The 18,461-nt window shown below is 34.8% G+C and overlaps 1 protein-coding gene across 3 annotated transcripts in view; it reads right to left on the bottom strand.

Annotated features, from left to right (window-relative positions):
- LOC117289338 (copine-3-like) overlaps nucleotides 1-18,461 on the bottom strand; it is a 58,426-nt gene that overhangs the window by 20,041 nt on the left and 19,924 nt on the right. For all 3 annotated transcript variants that reach the window (XM_033770420.1, XM_033770419.1, XM_033770418.1), the window contains exons 4-7: nucleotides 15,805-15,879; nucleotides 10,229-10,303; nucleotides 5,068-5,154; nucleotides 3,052-3,141 (exon numbers count right to left, since the gene is read on the bottom strand). In XM_033770420.1, coding sequence (XP_033626311.1) covers nucleotides 3,052-3,141; nucleotides 5,068-5,154; nucleotides 10,229-10,303; nucleotides 15,805-15,879 — 327 coding nt within the window. The remainder of the gene's footprint in view (nucleotides 1-3,051; nucleotides 3,142-5,067; nucleotides 5,155-10,228; nucleotides 10,304-15,804; nucleotides 15,880-18,461) is intronic.

Here is an 18,461-nt window from a genome sequence, read left to right as displayed (position 1 = left end):
ATGTAATAATTACAGATTGTATGTTGAAAACAGATGCTCGCTATAGGAGAAGAACCTATGAAGGAGTTGATGGAGTGAAGGTTTGGATTTATATCTACCAGTTTATTTTGGTCTAACAGTATACCTGTTGTAATTAACTGTTATGTTTGCTGAACACAAGTACAAAATAAATAATTATAAAAGATTAGTAAGTTACATAGCAGAATTATGCATTAATTCATGGTGTATGATAAATCTACTACTGACTTTAAAGGGGAACTGTCTGGAACCAATGGAAGTCTTCAAACCATTGCCGTCTGTTATCTTTTTTTAAAAGAGGAAAACTTCGATGCATTTAATGTAAATTCATGTCTTATCCTATAAACAACTTGACAGTATTAGATGTAACGTGCAGATGTTGCAATTGACACCCTATGCTTCACTAACTACATGTCAACGTGGTGATCACCCACATTACAGCAAGTATGAAGGCATGTCAATGTGGTGAATCTATCCACAGTTGCAACCAGTAATACAGAAGGCATGTCAACGTGGTGATCAGCCACATTACAGCAAGTATGAAGGCATGTCAATGTGGTGAATCTATATCCACAGTTGCAACCAGTCATACAGAAGGCATGTCAACGTGGTGATCAGCCACATTACAGCAAGTATGAAAGTATGTCAATGTGGTGAATCTATATCCACAGTTGCAACCAGTTTTACAGAAGGCATGTCAACGTGGTGATCAGCCACATTACAGCATGTATGAAAGTATGTCAATGTGGTGAATCTCTCCACAGATGCAACAGTAATACATACTGCATGTCAACGTGGTGATCATCCACGATGCAGCAAGTATGAAAGCATATCAATGTGGTATTTCTAATAACAAATTAGAATAAATTGTCACATGAAAACAGTTAAAAAGAAAAACCAAAATCTGTAGATCAAAGCAAATGGGACCAGCAAACAAAAGAAACAGGTCATAAATTCTAGACACGTTTTATGAGCCACCTGCCCATGGATAAATTAAGGTCAATTAACTTTTATTGAAGATTGAGACCTTTGAGTTGAAACAATTTCTAAAGCGAGGTAAGCATTCATTATAGCTAAGCATGTACTGACATAAGATATGAATGAGTAGAGCAGACTGATATCTTCAACACTGCTTCTTACAGGGACAAGCTTTTGGTACTTCTAAAAAATGACCATCTTCTACTGTTGCAGGTTTGTACATTCTGAATGTTTAGATCGGTTCACTAAATGACCATGTGACCTTCTGCATGGTGACATTCAGGGCCTGGGAAAGTCAATGATAGTCAATATTACAAGTGACATAGATCTTGGTAAAAAGTACATTCATATACACCTTCTACACCTGGCATTACTGAACTTACACTACAAGATCTAGCAACGGTACATTTCAATATGTACATGGGTGTCAACTGCTTCTTATTTGTTTTTAGAAATTTCAAATACAGGAAAAACAATTGAAAAGGTTACCATTTCTTTAAAGATTAAATGTAAAAAACTCAATTTGTGAAGAATCTAATCTTGCTCTAAAGTGTAGTTATAGTCAAAATCCAAGAAGCTGATTGTGGATTTCACAGAGGAAACATAAAAACATTAAAGAGTCTGTTTAGTACTGATGGCCAAGAACCAGTAGTAGATTACTTGGCAGTCAAATTGCCAATAACCACACTTACATTGTCAACAGATTCTGAAGAAGACCATCACCTTTTATTCTTGTTATGCAAATTAAACTTGTTTGGTCTTTGTGTTATGTAAGTTTGGTTTGGACATGTTTCAGTGTAAAGAAATGGCCAGCTTGAACGGTGAGTTGTTGTATCATTTGGGATCTAAACCCCTTTGTTGTAACTGCATCTTTACTTCTGTTGTTGTTTAGTGTTCTTTTTCTGTATATATGCCCTTTTATCTGTCTGTGGTCCACTTTTTAACTCTGTATTTTATTAGGCCCACTATTTTTTTGTGGTAAGGTTTATCCCATTTTTAACGTTGTACCCTTTGACTGGTGACTTTATTTTTTTTATGTGAGCAACTTCAAGGCCAAAGGAATTTCCCTTGCAGGGACAATAAAGTTTTATTGTATTGTATTGTATTGTATTGTAATTGTGTTGAGTGTGTATCCAGTCCCTTTAATAATGATCAAGTTTGCTTGGTTGAAAGTTTTATGGATGGACAGGTTCATGTCTAAGAGCTACAAGCACATCACATATCAAATGCCTAAGAGTACAACACCATAGTACACATTATAATTTCTCATTATACTTTTGACTTTTGTTTTTCTATAAAATTAATAAGACCCATAGTCTAATAAAAGTGTAGAAACTGCATTGAGCATCTGCAGAAAGGAATCAATAAGGACAGTCGACCCAACCGCTCTCATTGATGCCCATAGAATCATGAGACACACACTATGGATGACAGACCAAGCCCAGGTAATTACAAATTTGACAAGCGAGTGCGCACAATGCCAGGCATATGGTCACGCTCTTCCAGCCAGTGTGTGTACACCTCATTCACGTCACCGCCATCCGTTGCCTGGACCGAACTTCCCTGGAGCCCTTCAAATGGCTCTGGTGCATACCCAAACGCGAATGAATGTCAATGACTTTTTTTCCGACTCAGTGAGGATTGGCTGAGTTTGGATCTTTGAAAGAAATTACTGCTGTGTTGTGGAGCACCACAGTATTCTTTTTATTGGGGGATGGGGGAGTTTCATTTAACAAAACTAGAATGTAAATAATCATAGCCCAGATATTTGTTTATACATAAACAGAAGAGCTCCTTGAATTCAACATCAGAATGTCCAGATCGAAGTGGAAGAACTGTGAAGATATAGTACACATGTTCAAATGGTGGGAAAGTAGAAGAGGTATTGTGATGTGTTCAATCATTGTTTGACACAGTAGAGTAAATGGAATTAGATTTATAACCTCTGCTTATAGTAAAAACTTGGTCTCCATCTAACACCAAATTGGGATAATTATTTTGTTATAAGAGCATAGAAAGATAGTAAGAAAGAAATGATAAAAACTGCCACATCACCTTGATCTTTTTGTCATAGTCAGCACTGCAGAGAGTACGCAGTGAGATCTTAAACGGTTTCCATGTAGGGTTTAGTGTGTTCTTGATTACCTATATACAAAAATAAATTAAAATCTTGATGTTTAAAGACACTGGACACTGTTGGTAATTGGCAAAGACTTGTCTTCGCAGTTGGTGTACCTCAACATATGCATAAAATAACAAACCTGTGAAAATTGAGCTCAATTGGTCGTCGAGGTTGCGAGATAATAATGAAAGAAAAAACACCCTTCTGCAACATGGTCACACCTTGTGCGCTTTCAGATGCTTGATTTCGAGACATAAAATTCTTTCTTGAAAACTTTGTCACTTCAGAGGGAGCTGTTTCTCACAATGTTTAATACTTTCAACCTCTCCCCATTACTCGCAATCAAGAAAGGTTTAATGATAATAATTACCAAGAGTGTCTACTGCCTTTTAAGGCAGTAGACACTCTTGGTAATTACTCAAAATAATTATTGGCATACTTTGTGACAAGTAATGGGGAGAGACGCACACGACTTTGTGTGACAAGGGTGTTTTTTCTTTCATTATTATCTCGCAACTTCGACGACTGATTGAGCTCAAATTTTCACAGGTTTGTTATTTTATGGATATGTTGAGATACACAAACTGTGAAAGCTAGTCTTTGACAATTACCAATAGTGTCCAATGTCTTTAACTAAGCATAGTTTTACTAAATCAAATCAACAAATAAAAAACAAGTATTTTAAGGCAACATTTATACAAGAGTTTTAGTAGCAAATAAATGTTCATCGTCATACACACGTATGTTCCATGGTGTTTTGTACCTCAAAACCTAGCCAAATTGTTACAAATAAGATTAAACCGAATATTGTCTTTTAGGCGATTTTATTTTTAAATATTATAATCATAAAGAAACTAAACATTTGTTGTTTTCTTACTTGTTTGATTTTCAATAGTTTTCCAAATAGAAATGTAATTAATCCAGAAGGGTTAAGAACTAGAATTTAATTATTTGAACATGGAATGATTTATAATGTGCTTAATACAGGTTTCAGCCAGTGTTACACCAGGAGTAGTAATCTCATAATGTGACAGATTCTATAGCACTACAAACTCTACAGGGTTAATTCACCAGCCATGCCAGCTGTATACATGGTTTAGATACACAAACATACAGCTGTATCTTAGTTTATTTTACAGGACCTGTGAGGACGCTTTTACGCCAAATATTCATTTAAGATTCCATGAATTTCTTGGCCAAGGGTGGGCTGGTATTTGAGAATGTTAGGAATCCAGCCAGTGGGGAGTTCACTTTTCATTCCATGCTGTACTGCTTCCATACGCTTCTAGAAATATTTAATGTCCAACGTCTGTGAACTGTTTACAATATGTATCATGCTTGTGTATGTAATACAAGCTAATTGATCTATTTAGTACGTTTAAAGCTGGCGGCTGAGACTTTTATTTAACTCTAATATATAAACATATCTCTCTATGACAATTAGATACCATTTTGATATAGTTTATCTAATTGCCAGCTCATTGGTTGAAGCTGGCTTTTTCATAGCTCATAGAAACAATTTAGTTTAATGTGAATTGTCATTTTAGAAACTGTATTGTCAGACTGACTTTTAATCAGACTCTATCCATGCATGTAATGTGAGACTTGTGCACAACTAATTAGCTAAATTATGTACATATTGCTGTTCAGTGTGGACACAGTGTAGGGACTTGAAACACTTCACGTACAATATATGTGGACTTGAAGAATATGTTTTTCTAAGTGCACAGACCCAAGGAATGTGCAGAGAGTGCACAGAGTTAGATGTGTTCACAGTATGTGTAAAATAAAAAAAAGCAATCTGAACTGGTTGTCTCTAGTGCCAATATTTAATAAAATAACACATCAATAAAATACAATCAATCATTTTACTTTTAAACTGTACAAGTGGAATTACTACCTCTTTAAATCTTGAATAGGTTGATAAATTATATGAATCGTTGCCTTACCTCTGTTACGTGAACTTTATGCCAGTCATCTGCTCCAACACCAGCTTTATAAAACTCAAGAAAGGGATCTGATTTGCCCATCATATCCTGCATAGCATTTAAAACAAATCATTTCAAATTATAACTTCATGTACATACTTCATTCTGTTAAAATGTTTTAAAGATATTCCAATTATTAAATGTAAACAATGCAAACTTGGGTGTGATCCCTGGATATGGCAGTTAAAGGCAGAATGCTTTCTGACTGGCAACTGCAAAAAGAGATCCTTCAATATAAGGACACCATGTCAGGGCTATACACATAATATGCAGATTACACCTGCAACCATGGACCTCCTATGTCCCTACTTTGTTTATACTCTCTACTTTTTGCCAACATCTCCCATTGGTTTTGTACACTTTTCCCGATCCGTGGACCTTTCCCAAACCATGGACCCTAATTGTCCTCTTTTGTTATAGGTCCCTGGTTTTAATGTGTATGTCTACATGTACTCACTGGCACATTAATGTGTATGCCTACATGTACTCACTGGCACATTAATGTGTATACCTACATGTACTCACTGGTACATTAATGTGTATGTCTACATGTACTCACTGGCACATTAATGTGTATACCTACATGTACTCACTGGCACATTATTGCGTATGCCTACATGTACTCACTGGTACATTAATGTGTATGCCTACATGTACTCACTGGTACATTAATGTGTATGCCTACATGTACTCACTGGTACATTAATGTGTATGCCTACATGTACTCACTGGTACATTAATGTGTATGCCTACATGTACTCACTGGTACATTAATGTGTATGCCTACATGTACTCACTGGCACATTAATGTGTATTCCTACATGTACTCACTGGTACATTAATGTGTATGCCTACATATACTCACTGGTACATTAATGTGTATGCCTACTCACTGGTACATTAATGTGTATGCCTACATGTACTCACTGGCACATTAATGTGTATGCCTATGTACTCACTGGTACATTAATGTGTATGCCTACATGTACTCACTGGCACATTAATGTGTATGCCTACATGTACTCACTGGTACATTAATGTGTATGCCTACATGTACTCACTGGCACATTAATGTGTATGCCTACATGTACTCACTGGTACATTAATGTGTATGCCTACATGTACTCACTGGTACATTAATGTGTATGCCTACATGTACTCACTGGTACATTAATGTGTATGCCTACATGTACTCACTGGCACATTAATGCGTATGCCTACATGTACTCACTGGTACATTAATGTGTATGTCTACATGTACTCACTGGCACATTAATGTGTATGCCTACATGTACTCACTGGTACATTAATCTGGAGGTTGGTTCAAGTCCCACTCTAGTCGATTTAAAAATGTTCAACCAAAAATAGTGATAAACAAATATTACAAAATAAAAAAATAGGAAGAGTGATTTGTTTCCAAAATTTGCCAAACAAATAATCTACATGTACGTCGTGTAGCAGGGGTATCCTCTGCTCTAGAGCCAGTAGGTTTCCATTACACACAGGACCTCTCATTGGTTGCCTTTTGGTACAATACATGAAAACAGCCTTTGGAAATAACATCAGCTTGGTATTGGTTTCAAAACAAATGATTGATAACCCCAACCTCAAAAGTGCAAACTTAATTGTGACTACCCCAGAATCTAACACTATGGTTATTCTGTCCATGCGAATCTGATTGCCTTTCAAACCACTCTGATCACAGTTAATCTTGCCGTAATTCATACTGCAATACCATGGCATACAAGGTTCTTGACTGTACTTTGTACAATGATAGGTTTTCAAACCATAGCCCGGGATGAGTTAACCATGTAAATGCTGTGCCATTGAAATACAGTCTTTCCATGAAGGTGAAGCTGACGGCAAGGCCCATGTCTATCAACAGAAACCAGATCCAAAGCAATAATCTCAGTAGTCATAGCCAAAGAGGCCCTTCATGTTAAGAATAAAACACATGATATATTATTTATTCTCAAACTGGTCGGGATTAACTTCACTTTACAAACAATACCATTTTCTGACATCAGCAAAAACCCCAGTTTGTATGTACGTGGTTAGCAAGGAAATAACCAGCCAGAAAAATGATGTGATCATGTTTAGAAAACATCAATACTATACATGTATGTGTCATGGTCACAGATCATACCACACACTACACTTTAAAACTTGCATCTATCAACCATCTGTGCCCCAATAACACATTTTCTCATGCCTTTCAATAAGAGCTTTTTAATAATGCTGTGAGATACGCAAACATCAAGGAGTCAGACAACCAAGAATTTCATTTTTTTTTTCCTCCATATTTGTTCTGCCCCTGATACCAATACATGATCTATGACGAAAATTAGAACAGGTTTGTACTAATAAAGACCAAGAACATGATATGACAGAGAGGTACAAGATGTTTTCATCTTTCCCAAGATTTGTTAGACTAGTGCATACAAGTGTTTTATTTGACTCAAAATAGATAGGTATCAGTAATCACATCTAAAAATGTGCATCATCGTTAAAAATCAGTAAACAAAATTACCAGTTAAATGTATACGCACCTATAGATGCAGGTTAAATGTTTTAACTTAAAAAAGAGGGTGACTGCACAAGAACATCATCATTGGTTTTGTCAATATTCAAAGACACTTAGGCCGTGTCCGAAACGGCGACTTAGGCTACAGCTACGGCTAGATCACCCGCGTCTGCCTATTCTTCAACACTGGTAGATGCGCTGATCTAGACGTAGCTGTAGCCGAAGTCGTCGTTTCAGACACGGCCTTATTTGCAACAACACTTTGAAGGTTTCACCATTTTGATGATGTTGTTTTTCTGTCCCTATACATGCCAATGTGCAATAATTTTGAGTGTGATTATAGTTGCCTACTTGTGTGTTTGCCATCATCATAGCACAGTGTATATTACAACGATGTGTATTGCTTTCCTGAAATCTGACGTTAACATCTTGCAAGTAAATCATTTATCAATTCTGAAGGCTTAAAGAGAAAAGGTTAGAAAATTACCAAATGCACACTTGATGTACAGTTACATTTAAAACATGAAAAGTCTGGGTTAAATTACAATAGAGAACAGACCTAAAGTGTATCTTTTTTTAAATTTAACTGCTTGAATTCTCAAACAATATTGTTATCACAGCATGAAAAACTCTAACTCAATTTGACTGCATTGTGATGTTTTCGTTGTTATGAACTAGATGTTCATGAATTAAAATTCAAATCTTCCCAAAACATTAGTGCAGGGCACGGGATTTATTTCTTGATTTTGAAGGTGCAAATTCTGAAACCATTAAAAGACAAATTCATACCCTTGATATTTCTCATACAATTTTGCCAAAATTTGTTCTTTTTTAAATGTATGTAATATAATTTAGAAAGGCTATTTGATGACAACTGTTACAAGAATTTGTCTTTGCAGATGAATGCATTTGTTCTTCTAAGACACTATTAGACTTACTGCTGGAGGATGGTGGTATGTTTCTTACCCTGTGTAATCTCTACATCTTTGCAATGTATGCACGTTCATTTGTATATTTGTCCATTGTGTATGTAGTTGTTCTTGTATAATCTGTTTGATGTTTACCAACACAAGGCCAAAGTCAAGTCCTCTTTTGAGATATTGATTGCATTAACATATCTACCTAAGCATTCGTATGTACACTGGAAACGAAGAGCAGCTCAGAATTTGTGGGGCTTTTTGGGAAAGGGTTGTGATGATTAAGATTCCAGAATTAATCTCTGTAATTGAGCACCAGGGACAAACCAGTTGACTGATATTAAATGACAAAAGTTAAAAGGGTCAGATTGCTGTGATTTATGGTCGACAGACTGATGGATGACAGCCGTCTGTGAGTCCATACTCTCTAGTACAAATATTTAATGTTTATCATTTACTGTAGTAATATAAGTTTCAAGGGCAATACATGGTACACATGTTCAACATGTTTGTGGCTGAGACCAATATGCTGCATGTTTTTTATTAAATTTGCTAAGCTTGGAAAGTGATTAAAAAAAGTTAAAAAAAAAAGGTTCCAGTACACCATGTTTCCATCATTACATTTGTCAGTATGATAACTTCATTAAATTGAATCCCGTTCTAAAGTTAGAGTACACTGTTTGTTTCAAACTCATAACAACAAATTTTTGTTAGCATCTGAAAATGTGTAAGAGTACAGCTTAAAACACTGATGCTATCCAACACTTATCTCAAAGTAATAATTCTTCAGATGTACAAGATGCTTAATGTAGAGAGAGGACTCACATTCCTACAGTGTGTCCTTGATGTTCATTTTGTTTCAATGTACACATGTATGAGTTTGACACTATAAAACCAAATCTGCAACATGCATTAAAGGTTATGGGACTTTGTCATTTTGTCAGAGCCTATAGTACTCAACTTAGACACAAATTATCATCAGAATATTGCAGTTATTCCTGCAATGGCTGTAATTGGTAACTAAAGATGCTGACATCAACCTGGATACAAACACGTTACCAGCTGTTTGCCTTCTAAGACATGACTGTACACTTCTGGTCCTGTTCCAAATGGTTTTATTCTAATAATAATAATAATAGTAATAATACTACAGGGCATATTTACACTGCGCTTTTCCAAACACGATCAAAGCGTGTAACAAAGAAAAGGATAAATTAAAACAAGCTTGAACAAATCGTAAATCTACTATTTAGTAAAGAGATAACTTTTAAGTTTTGTCTTAATTGTAACAATACAAGATGAATCACAGATACTAATTGGGAGACTGTTTCAAATGTCAGCAGCAGAGTGTAAGAAGGCGTGTTTGCCATAAGTTAATCTCGAGTGTTAAGCCGAGTTTTATTGAAAGATGAACAGAATCCTCGAGGGTGGCTTTGTCCAAGATGAAACATACCAGAGAGAGCAATGCCATTCAAACATTTAAAACATTTTGAAGAGTTTGAAGTAACGTCAACAAATGTGAGTTATTAAATAAGGGTTAACTTTTAAATTGAAATCATTAAATTAAAGTCCTAAACCTACTGGCAATTCAACTGATCAGAACTGTCCTATTTATGTGTTTGTGCACAACTATAGCGAACTCTCCCTCTAATCCATGGCAAAAACAATTCATTTTACTCACTTTTTTGTCCAAGTTGTGAGCTCTGAAAGACAAGATAAGTGCATCGTTGTTCTCTGCCATCTCTTCTGCTGTAATCTAGAAGAGTTTACACATTTAGAGATTAGTTTCAAAATCAAATTTTCTGAAGATACTCAGAGAGTACTGATGCGCATTGAGTTGTCAACCACTTTTTAGAACCAGGAGTACTCAAAGAGACTTGACATGGTGCTACTGCAAACCTCACCAAATTCTCACATTTGATTCATATGAACTGTCTCTGTTTTTGTTCTTTAAAATTCTGCAAAGAAGTTACAAATAAAATGCACTTTAAGCCATAAGACTTAACAAATTGGGGACAACTGTTAGAAAATACTAAATGTTAAAGGCAGTGGACACTATTGGTAGTTAATCAAAATAATTGTTAGCATAAAACCTTTCTTGGTGACGAGTAATGGGGAGAGGGTTGATGGAATAAAACATTGTGAGAAACGGCTCCCTCTGAAGTGCCATAGTTTTCGAGAACGAAGCAGTTTTCCACAAATTTGATTTCAAGACCTCAGATTTAGAACTTGAGGTCTCGAAATCAACCATCTAAACGCACACAACTTCGTGTGACAAGGGTGTTTTTTCTTTCATTAATATCTCGCAAGTTCGACGACCGATTGAGCTCAAATTTTCACAGGTTAGTTATTTTATGCATATGTTGAGATACACCAACTGTGAAGGCCAGACTTTTGACAATTACCAATAGTGTCCACTGCCTTTAAATTTAGTATACATGTATGAATGAACAACCAATAAACAAGCTTGTTGAGATTCCAAAGGAGAACCATGCACCTGCTATAACATAATATCTTCATACGGTGTATTTGATTAAAATATTGCTTTATGGAAAAGGAAAAGCGACCCAGCAAGCACAGGATGATCTAGATGGAATGGAGTTCAAAAAATACAAATCTTATAAATTAAAGGAACCTTTTATTGCATCCTATATTTAAAAACATATAAAAGTCAGACATCAGAAAGAGACAAAAGCTAGACTCATGTATGAAAAGATGAACCAGAAGCCATTACCATCGCAGGATAAACAAAAATAAAGAAAATCAATGCGATCACTGAGTGAGTATACATTAGTAATAATGCTCATTTCCCACATAGAGGGGACAATACATTTTCTATACAGGGGATAACAATTGATTTGTTTTGAAATGCAACTGATACAAAAGAAAATATACTGGTTTATTCATTTCACTTCACTTAATCGTAACTTTTTCTGCTCTATAAGACAATGTACTGCCTCATTGTGCATGGTAGTTTTGGCAGTTTTTTTATGTGTGGATCACTAGACGGACCACAAGAACTCACATGGTGTCTGATTTGACAATAGTAGAATGCAAAAACGAGGGCACAAGAAAACACAAAAAAATAACTGTTGAAACTTGTTTCAACATTTCCTTAACAAGTCTTCAAACTGAATGTTGCTGTTATAAATATACTTTTGTATATATTATTTGCTGATAAAAAAAACCTGCAACATGTTTTTTATTTTAGACTTGTAGAATAGTGGACTCCTGACTATACAAACCAATGCAAAATATGTACGGTACATATATCCGGTCCAACGAGCATACATACACCGGACAGGTTGATATGTACAGCATACTAACTTGTTGTCACATTCAAATTGTGTACTTACATTTGTAGAACACCTGAGCTCAGTAACACCTTATTAATGCAGCTAACCTAAAGTGATGCAACCAAACTTTCCCAGTAGGTCATTAATTAAATCAAATGTAAGCCAATAAAAATCCATTTTGGCACGAAAATCCAGCTGGAATACATAGTGACCCGTACTATTAGGTTCCCGCCAGCTTCCCTTTTGAAACATTTTGTTTCTATTCTGGGGAAAATAATAGCCTGAAAATTTGTTATTTTAAAAAATCAAACTGAATTTGTAGATGAGCATATTCCCTGCTAATAAGGTGTTAAAAGTTGTTTTTGCCTTAGTGGATAGAGACTGCTAGTAAAGCCCTATTTTGATACATGATTACATTATATCTGTTTTTGACATGCCTTACGTAAAGCACGTTCATCATGTGTATCTTTGCAACCATTTTTGTAACTCAGTCTTCTGTATTTTTTTTTTACATTATTTTAATACTTTTAATACTTTCCTATGTTAATTTGTAATGACCAGACTTTTTAACAACTTTTCCTGTGCCTTAAGGCTGGTGAAGTCATCTGCTCTTGTTTTGCGCTTTATAAATTGTTCTTTGTTTAGACATTTCAAGTGAAATCAATCTTAAGTGGATCTACCTTTTTTCTTTTATATCCAAGCTGATTATTTCCACTAAACTTTGATTAAACTGTCAATGGTGTATAGCACACCCTTTAACTGCTATTTCTAATAAAAGGATAATCTACGCATCCAGTGAGGCATAGAGAAATTTGTTGAACAAATGCATCGTTTGTTGATACTGCTTCCCATGTGATCTCAGCAGCATGCTTACAAGTCATTCATTCGTACATGCCTAACTAATGATGTCTACTCTTAAACAGTAAATAAATATAAGATGGCAGGCGTAGATGCCTTATGCTACATGTAGTAGATCATGTCTTCCCTTTGATGAATTGAGGCTGACACTAGACCGATACCTTCTTCCTCATTCACCATGTTATCGGAAACATGAAGATGCAGCTGTGCGTGACAGGCAACAATTAACCCAACCTGCAGCTCCAAGTGTACATGGTCAGTGAATCAAATTGTTTTATACCTCTTGAAGGAAGCCAAACTAGCTGGAAACCAATTAAACCATTAGTTTAGTTGTATACTGCAATGACTTGTAAAGTTATATCTTTTCCCAGAATGTCAAGTAAGTAATATGTGCCTTGGATAAAAACCAGTTTAGATTTGAAATCGAAATCTCACGTTCTAAAAGCTACACTTTGCACCAGTTTGCTTCAAGATTGAAGACTCTTTTCCTGTTGCTTATTGGGATTATTTTCAATCACAAAGCAATAGTCTGCTCCTGAATACCAGCAGAGTATAACGTTTGAAATGTTGAGAACCAACCCAAAGAGCCAACACCTCCTAATTCTTAATAGGTTTTTTTTTGTCAAGGAACTCCATTTGGACACTCACATAAAGGCGTTTTCCCATAAACATTTGCAAATTTTTTGGCTTGCAATGGTTGAAATTCTGAAGCGCAATAGCATTGTACTGAAGTAATATCAGACCATTAGAAAGCCATTATGTAACATTGGATCATTGACCCACACCACAGATGGTATCCTGTAAATAAAAGACCTCATGACAATGCAGTATAATACATCATTACAAAATCTAGACTTTACAAAAGGAACAGGTCTTCAACAAAAGCATTAGGTACAAATGCATCCAAAGATCTAATCAATTCCTTGTTTGCAGTGTTTTTCACTGAGACCACTGAACCATGACCATAGGGACTCTACATTAGCCTCCTATGCCCAAACTACCACAGTACCTCATAACTGCGAAACACGCACAAAAATTGCAATGCCAATAACACAGCCTCCAATATAAGACAGCCTCTGCGTGTTGCTGAAGAGTTTTGCATGTTATTGTGTCCTCCAAAGCGACCTGGTTAAATTGTCAATTAACTCACTATTTGTGTTTTCTTCTTTAGTTTAATTCTTTGACAACAGTTCAGGTCTGCACTACCTTTATTGACCTAGTATTTACTATGCAGTGTTGTTTGACTAGCAAACCTTAGCTGCCTACAAACATTGTAAAAACATTTTGTATCATTTAAACATTTTAACTGTGCATAGCATATAACTTCAATTATTACAATCCAGCTTCATTAAAGGGCTTTACTTGGACCATGGAGGAAGAAACAACATGGTTCTTTGCCTCATGCTTTGTGAGAGCATAGCTTCTTCTTTTGTAAGTTGCTTTTTGCACGTATCTGTTTTTATCACAAAATAACATTGCTTGGAATGTTGTCATGACTCAACCAATCAGGATCACTCCTCGCAAGGTAGCATTTCATGTGTAAATATCTCTTCACTTGAGACTGACCAATTTAGATCTATTTTTTTAAATCATGTTTAGGTACTTATTATGCAAGATGTACATTCAGTGCATAATTGCTTTTTAAGAGGTTTTAAGTTTTAATTTTAGTCTTTGGATTGCATTCCCCCCATGATACTTGTGATTAAAGTGCTGCCAGTTCAACAGATCTCCTTTGTATGGTTTATCAGTTGTTTTAATTTCCCTTGGGTGTGTGTGATGTGCTAAGCTGTCATGGGACCTTTTGGATGATATGTATACATATGAAAGGTACAAGTGGTGCGTATAAGGGGTTCAATTGATTGAAGGGAATTACAGGCATGTAAAAGAGAAGCACAAGAGTGATGATGGATATTGAACAAATATTGTAAAAGTATGCATCAGTATTGTCCATTATAATATCAAATTAGACGCGCATTCTAGTATCCCACTTTAGTTTTGAAAGAAACAACCTCAATACACTTGGCAATAAATTTGCATTCCAAAATTAAACCACGACACCCGGTTGAGGTGCCAAAAATAGACACACTATCCAAACTAAGAAACCAACACATAAAAAGCAATGTGAATTACTGACCCTTTTGCCAATATGGTTCTGTCGTGTAACAATAAAATCTAGTGCTTACCATTCATCAAACATTATCTTTAACTGTAACCCGAAGGCTACAGATGACAGAAAGTTGTTTTGACATCCAAAGGGTCAGGTGTGCATTTATTAATCAGGAAAAAGCAGCTCTTTCTTTTCCCTGGTTCTTGGCTGTTTGTATTCCAAGCATTTTGGGAAAAACAATTCAGGGTGTCCTTCCAAAGATTGTGAAGGGTAATGAATTCTAAACTAGAGGATGCGTTAATGATCAAATCTAGGGATACCATTTGATAGAAATATTAAGTAGCACAACAAAAAGAGACTGCTTTGATATGATACTAGATAAAAAATGTGAGGCCTAAAAAACTTGGTCATCGGGGTAAAACAATGTCTAATTGGAAATTATACATAACTGTCAGAAAGATAATAGTAAAGCTTGCCAAGTGATAAATTCACTACTGGTGTATGTATACAAAACAAAGAGTATATTGAGTTCATATCAACAGTCAACACAGTCAACTTGTTGTTTTATATCAAAGTCTACACAATTCCACTACAAAATATTATTCCTAAATGCAATATTGTCCCAAAAACAATAAAATAAATAAAATAATGGTGAGCATGGCTGTCAACCGAAATTTGTTTATGGTGTTCATCCAAAGATAGGAAGCAAGACATGCAGGTGGTTCTAAAAAGAACTGACAAAGAAGTGAAGTTTATTTACTTGTGATGAGATATGATACACTTGTGTAATGCAATAACAGCATTATCACAACTGATAATAATGAAATAAATATAACAACTGTTTGTTAGGAATAACAGAGGCTAAAGTTTCTCAGTATAAGGTAACTAAGAAGGATGCAGAATTTCTTAAAATATAAACAAAATAGAGAGTTGAAATAAAGAAAAAAAACAAAAGTCCCCTTTCTACAAAAATTCATTGCATAATTTAAAACTTACCGTTATCATTGATTTTCCTGCTGGTTTTCCACTATTCAACATAAGAGGTTTTTCAAGTTTTTTGCTAGCAACAATCTGAAATATAAATGACACAAAGAAGTATGAGCTGATACTTGTTATTTTATTAAACAAAAAACCCAAGGTCACTAGCACTTGAAAAACTCATCAGCCAATATGATACTCTTGCTTTAGGGGTCACCTTGGCTTATAAGATGCAAGTCAAGACACGCAAATAAACAATTAGTTTTTTCGAGTACAGTTTCCTTAGGGCTTGTTAATCTAAGCAGCCAAGGAATCAGTGAGGATGCTAGAAAACCCCAAATGGCCTGAAGCACTGACAATCCATATCAACTGGTAACCTTTGATCAGTAAGATCCATAAAAAAACACAACACCTCAAGGCAATTAGTATGCTGCAAAATATGTACTGTAAAAATCGATGCAGATTTATATGAAATGAAGAAGAGACCAAGACACATTATTTGGAATGTGGATTGTCATGAGAAGAAATCTAATGGATTTGTCTGAATATTGTATTTATGGTTTCCAATGGATGAGGAATGCAAAGGTTTATGAACTTTTTTTCCTTGCTTGGAATTTGTCAGTCTGATTTTACAATCATTATATGATACTATTGAAAATGCCAATTGATTTGTTTTAGTTTGCTTGTCATGGCCTTGATGTTTTTCATTACATGTGTGTAAGTGGTATCAGCCTTGTATTAACATTGAAACTATTTTAATAGAACTGTGAAATCAATTCATTCAATTATTTCTGTACCTCAGCAAGAAAGAAAAGAAAACGCTCTAATTTAACATATTTATTAAAAGCTTATAGAAATCAGATGATACTTTGAATATTATAATGACAATTTGAATATGCACTAATTGTCTTCAGAAAACAGTTTTCGCTGAATAGCTGTTAATTTTAAGATAAAATTTAAAATAGAGTAGATTTGTTACAATTCTACAAAAACATTTAAAAGCAAATCTGTGTTCAACAAAATGTTAGTATAATTGTTTTGATCCATCATTAAAAGTTATGAATTTATGTGCACTATACATGTACCTTCGTTATAACTGATGTAAAACCTCAAGCAACAATGACACAATACAGTATATTTATTTAAATACTTTTAGTACATTAGAGGCAGCATAACACACTCAGTTTTTCTGATGTGCATTTATATACATTAGATTTTAGAAGCAGGTAGCCCTGATAAATTTTCACTTGGATATAATTTGATTACTCATTAAATAACATCAGTGAGTTTTTGGCATTTCCCAAGAGCTGAATCCCAGTCAAATTAAAATGTAAGATGTTAACTTGCAATTTCTGCAATCCTCTGAGAATTTCCGGAAACCTGTAAAATCTATAATTATCTTGGGGCCATTTGTAAATTAAATATAACCATTTTAATGCATTTTAAAATCTGAACTATTGATGGGTATAATATTAAAATCCCCAACCCTTCCTTGCTCTTTTTCATTAGTGGTGGGACTGGCTACATGTACATGTATTTATTTGCAAAGTCATTTAAAAAGAGACCTTCACTTTGGATGATTACTCTTGCCTCATCTTTCAAGCTTACATGTATTTCTTTACCATACTTTATACAACAGTTGCACAAACTTACATCATTTAAGCTGAGAAAAAAAGGTTTTGTCTGTTTAGTTGAAAAACAAGTTCAATTGAACATTGTGTTTATTTTTTATTTGTTATCCACAAAATGAAAAGGAAAGTATTGTGTGGTTTTTCTATTTCTCATTCTGTCTTTAAAACCCTCTGCATTAACTATCAACAACTTTGTATCTTTTTATAGATAATTTATACTTAAAGCCAACTTGACTTGTATAATTTGATAAGAGTAATTTAGTTAGTGTTGCCAGACATGGCTTCCCTTACTGGCAATCTCCATTTCCAGAGTTTTTCCTTCAAAATATCCAAGCAATAATTTTTTATTTGATGTGTATATTGACCTACATACATATTTTGTTACATTTCCAATCAGTTTGTGTTTGTACAATGTACAGTATGTGTATGGATAAAAAAAGAAGCAGAATATCTTTTCTTTCTCAATGCATACCAGTCTGAATGATACTGAATATGGTGTACATCTCATTAAAAACCAACCTACATTTTGTTGAATTAGGTGATTGTTAGGAATATTAAAATCTATGTGTATGTTTTGATCTGCAAAATTATAAGACCTTGCATTTTGGGAACAATTTTCCTGCATTTGTATCAAAGTAGGAATTTTATTTGATTATGAGGATAATATAGTAAGTAAACCCCTGAATGACTTGAATACTTATGATATGTATTCAGTTTCAGGTGGAGACAACCCACACCAGTTAACTCATTATTGCTTGGCTGTCACACATACAAAACCATACTGGTTTTTCTTTATCATTATCTACATGGATAGATGTTTAAAAGAAGCCTAGGTACCATTTTTCTCAAGGATTATTTTCAAGTAAGTTTGATGACATATGGCATATTTTATTTCTCTTTAACAAAAAGTACTGTATTCTTTATCCCTTTAGGAATGTAGTTTTAATGGTACATACAGTGTAGGTCTGTATGTGGGTGATAGGATTACCATGGCAACTATTGTCAGAGGTATACTGACATTGATTATCTGGGTAATGATATTCC

The sequence above is a fragment of the Asterias rubens genome, chromosome 4 (assembly GCF_902459465.1).
Source record: "Asterias rubens chromosome 4, eAstRub1.3, whole genome shotgun sequence".
In the NCBI taxonomy this organism is placed as follows: Eukaryota; Metazoa; Echinodermata; class Asteroidea; order Forcipulatida; family Asteriidae; genus Asterias; species Asterias rubens.
This window is presented reverse-complemented; position numbering and strand designations above follow the sequence as displayed.